This window comes from Pinus tabuliformis, chromosome 8, assembly GCF_031772625.1.
Source record: "Pinus tabuliformis cultivar Carrire ecotype Pingquan chromosome 8, CPIR1, whole genome shotgun sequence".
NCBI lineage: Eukaryota > Viridiplantae > Streptophyta > Pinopsida > Pinales > Pinaceae > Pinus > Pinus tabuliformis.
Genome location: NC_142294.1, coordinates 653,155,810 through 653,158,837, shown reverse-complemented (window position 1 = coordinate 653,158,837; position 3,028 = coordinate 653,155,810). Strand labels below are relative to the sequence as shown.

Sequence of the window (3,028 nt, the reverse complement as noted above, 5' to 3'; positions counted from 1 at the left end):
AACATGTTACTTTCTAACATGTTACTTTCCAGTTTTAAAAATAAAAATCTTAAAAAAACCATCCATAATTATTTATATCGTTAATTTAATCACTCAGTATGATATAAAAACACAAACCAAAATATAAATGAAAAAAATAAAAATAAAAAAACAAAGCAACGAGTTAAAATAGGTTTCTGCATGCTTTAAATAAAATAAAATTTACAATTAAAAAACCTATCAAACACAAACCAAAACATAAATAAATAAATAAATTAAAAAAAAAGAAGAAGAAGCAACCGAGTTAGGATAGGTTTCTGCCTGCTTAAAACAAATTAAAAGTCAAAGATGCCAAAATTCGTGCGCCCATATTATTTATATAGTTAATTTTATTTATATGGTTAATTTAATCACTTTGTATGATATAAAAACACAAACCAAAAAAAACAAAGCAACCGAGTTAGAATAGGTTTCTGCCTTTTCCATAAGAAAACCTATGAAACGCAAACCAAAACATAAATGAAAGAAATAAAAATAAAAAAACAAAGCAACCGAGTTAGTATAGGTTTCTGCCCGCTTAAAACAAATTAAAAGTCAAAGATGCCAAAATTCGTGCGCCCATCTCAGAGTACGCCGATCAATTTTTGGGACATAACACAAATGCCGTGAAAGTCCTGCGCTTCAACCTTACCACTAAAACTGCACCAAACCCCAAACTCTTCGGTGCAGTTGCAGTAGATGCCCCTACTGATTTAATGGAGAATACCTACGGCTTAGCGGAGTGTTGGGCGGATCTGCCTGAACGGGCTGCGGATCGTGGGTAATTTTTACTGGGTAATATATATTCTCATGCCAAACTGGAGCGGTTGGGGCACAATTCGGATCTAAGACCTGCTACCTGCGCAACCAGGTTTATGAAATTTTCAACGTCACTGTTCTATAGTCACCACCAGAAAAGGCCTCTGTCCTCGGGTATCTTTTTTTATCAGCATGAGGAATATAGGGGATTTCTAGGGTTTCTTTTATTTGGGTTTTGTAGGGTTTCATTTATTTCTAGTGAACTAAAACAGAGCTTCCTGGTTACTGACACTTTTTGTGTAAATTTTCAGAGGGTAAAAGATTTAGAGCGTTGGGCATCAGTCTGGGCGTAGTAGCCACTATGATTGTATTAATTACAGTCATGGGGATTTGGAAACGGAATAGTTGCCCTCCTCTGAAATGTTGGGAAGGGATTTCTCCAACTGGAGGCCCTGAACTTGCAGGTAAATCTTTCAGTGTTAAGGATCTTTGATGTGTCTGATTATCTTTGCGCAATACAAATAGACAGCTTGTAATTGTTTTCGCAGGCCAGGAGGAAGATTCTATTCTAACGACGACTATAGCGAATCCAGAACTCATTTTCTCAAGTACGACATTCTGAGCAAGACTACTTCCAATTTTAATTTAAAGAACAAACTTGGCTTGGGAGGTTTTGGATCTCTATAAAACACAAAACAAATTTTTACTTCCAGATATTATTTCTCATATCCCAAAAGATTGGTTTATTTATTTATTTATATATGTAGCTTGCCGATAATATATTTATGGTCTGTGATGCATTGCAGATACAACAAAACATCATCTACTTGGGCTAAACGAATAATGATTTCATAGTTGGAACTGCACGTAGTGCGGTGGGTATCTCAGTAACGATTTCATAGTTGGAACTGCACGTGATGCGGTGGGAATCTGGCATTCGGGTAGCCCACAGAGACATTAAAGCAAGCAATATTTTACTATGATTATAAACACAGACCCAAAATAGCAGACTTTGGGTTGGCCAGATTCTTTGCAGAAGATCAAAGCCACGTTAGCACTCGAGTTGCAGGAACTTTTCTTAATGTTCCCGACTAATTGTTTTAAAAAATTAGAGCAAGTGAAGCTATTACAACTCATATATCTGAATCTGGATCATGCAATTTTGAGGCGGCTAGGTTGTGGGGATTCGATTGCATAAGAAATTGTGCAGAGTTTACACGGTGACCGAGTACGCCTTACAGGCTACAATTTTGCCCAGAAAATTATTTTCAGTAGTAATTTAGATTTTTTTCATAAAATTTGATTAGGGAGTGGTTGAATTGTTTTTGGGTGAAAATAGATTTAGTAACAACATTGTGTACAAAGGCTACAATTTTGTCTAGAAAATTATTTTTAGTGATAATCTGGACTCTTTTTTTTGTCAAAAAATTTGATCAATAATGTGTTTGAATTGTTTTTTAGAGTGGAAATAGATTCAGCACCATCAAAAACTTTGGAGACTCAAAATCATGAATTTTGAAATTTGATAACTGTAACTGTAACTGTAACCAGGAAAATAAAATCATACCAAATGTCCATTAGTTTACTTATAAAATTAGTTTTTTTTTTGCCATTTAAATAAAATTTATTTGAAATGGATTCAACACCAGTATTGTCTACCAAGACCACAATTTTGTTCAGAAAATTATTTTCAGTAGTAATCAGGTCTTTTTTGTCAAAAAATTTGATCAACTAAATGTTTGAATTTTTTATTATTATTGTGAAAATAGATTCAGCACCATAAAAATTCTGGACACCTAAGATAATGAAATTTAATAATTGTAATTATAACCAAGATTTTCCAAATATTCTGCCAAATTTTATCACAATCATATCAAAATTTCAATTATTTTATTCATAAAACCACTTGCTTTTTTCATTTAAATAAAATTTATTTGAAATCCGGTGAGGTGAAAATCAGGCAATACCTTTTGGGATTATTTTTATTATAAGATGACATCATCCTATCTTGTCCCAGCATCATTTTTTCACAATGGCATCATGCTCTCTTGTTGCAGAGTGTAATCTTCTGAGTAATGGTAGAATGATTTTTAAATCCGGGAATTATTGAGATATGTGTACCTACTCTTCTCAGCGATGAAAAAATGTTTTTTAAATCTGGGAATTATTGAGATATATATGTATGTATATGCTCTTTGACTATTCAGCCAGTGCTGTTTATGACGAGGCATGAGTTGGCTTTGGCTTTATC

The 3,028-nt window shown here is 33.5% G+C and overlaps 1 protein-coding gene across 1 annotated transcript; it reads left to right on the top strand.

The window, feature by feature from the left end:
• The first annotated feature begins 566 nt into the window (after positions 1-566).
• LOC149237241 (uncharacterized) lies at positions 567-2,179 on the top strand. The gene is made up of 4 exons (XM_089366790.1): positions 567-951; positions 1,089-1,241; positions 1,326-1,385; positions 1,584-2,179. Exons 1-4 carry the CDS (start codon positions 894-896, stop codon positions 1,619-1,621), a joined length of 309 nt encoding a protein of 102 aa, XP_089222916.1. The 5' UTR covers positions 567-893; the 3' UTR covers positions 1,622-2,179.
• The last annotated feature ends 849 nt before the right edge of the window (positions 2,180-3,028 follow it).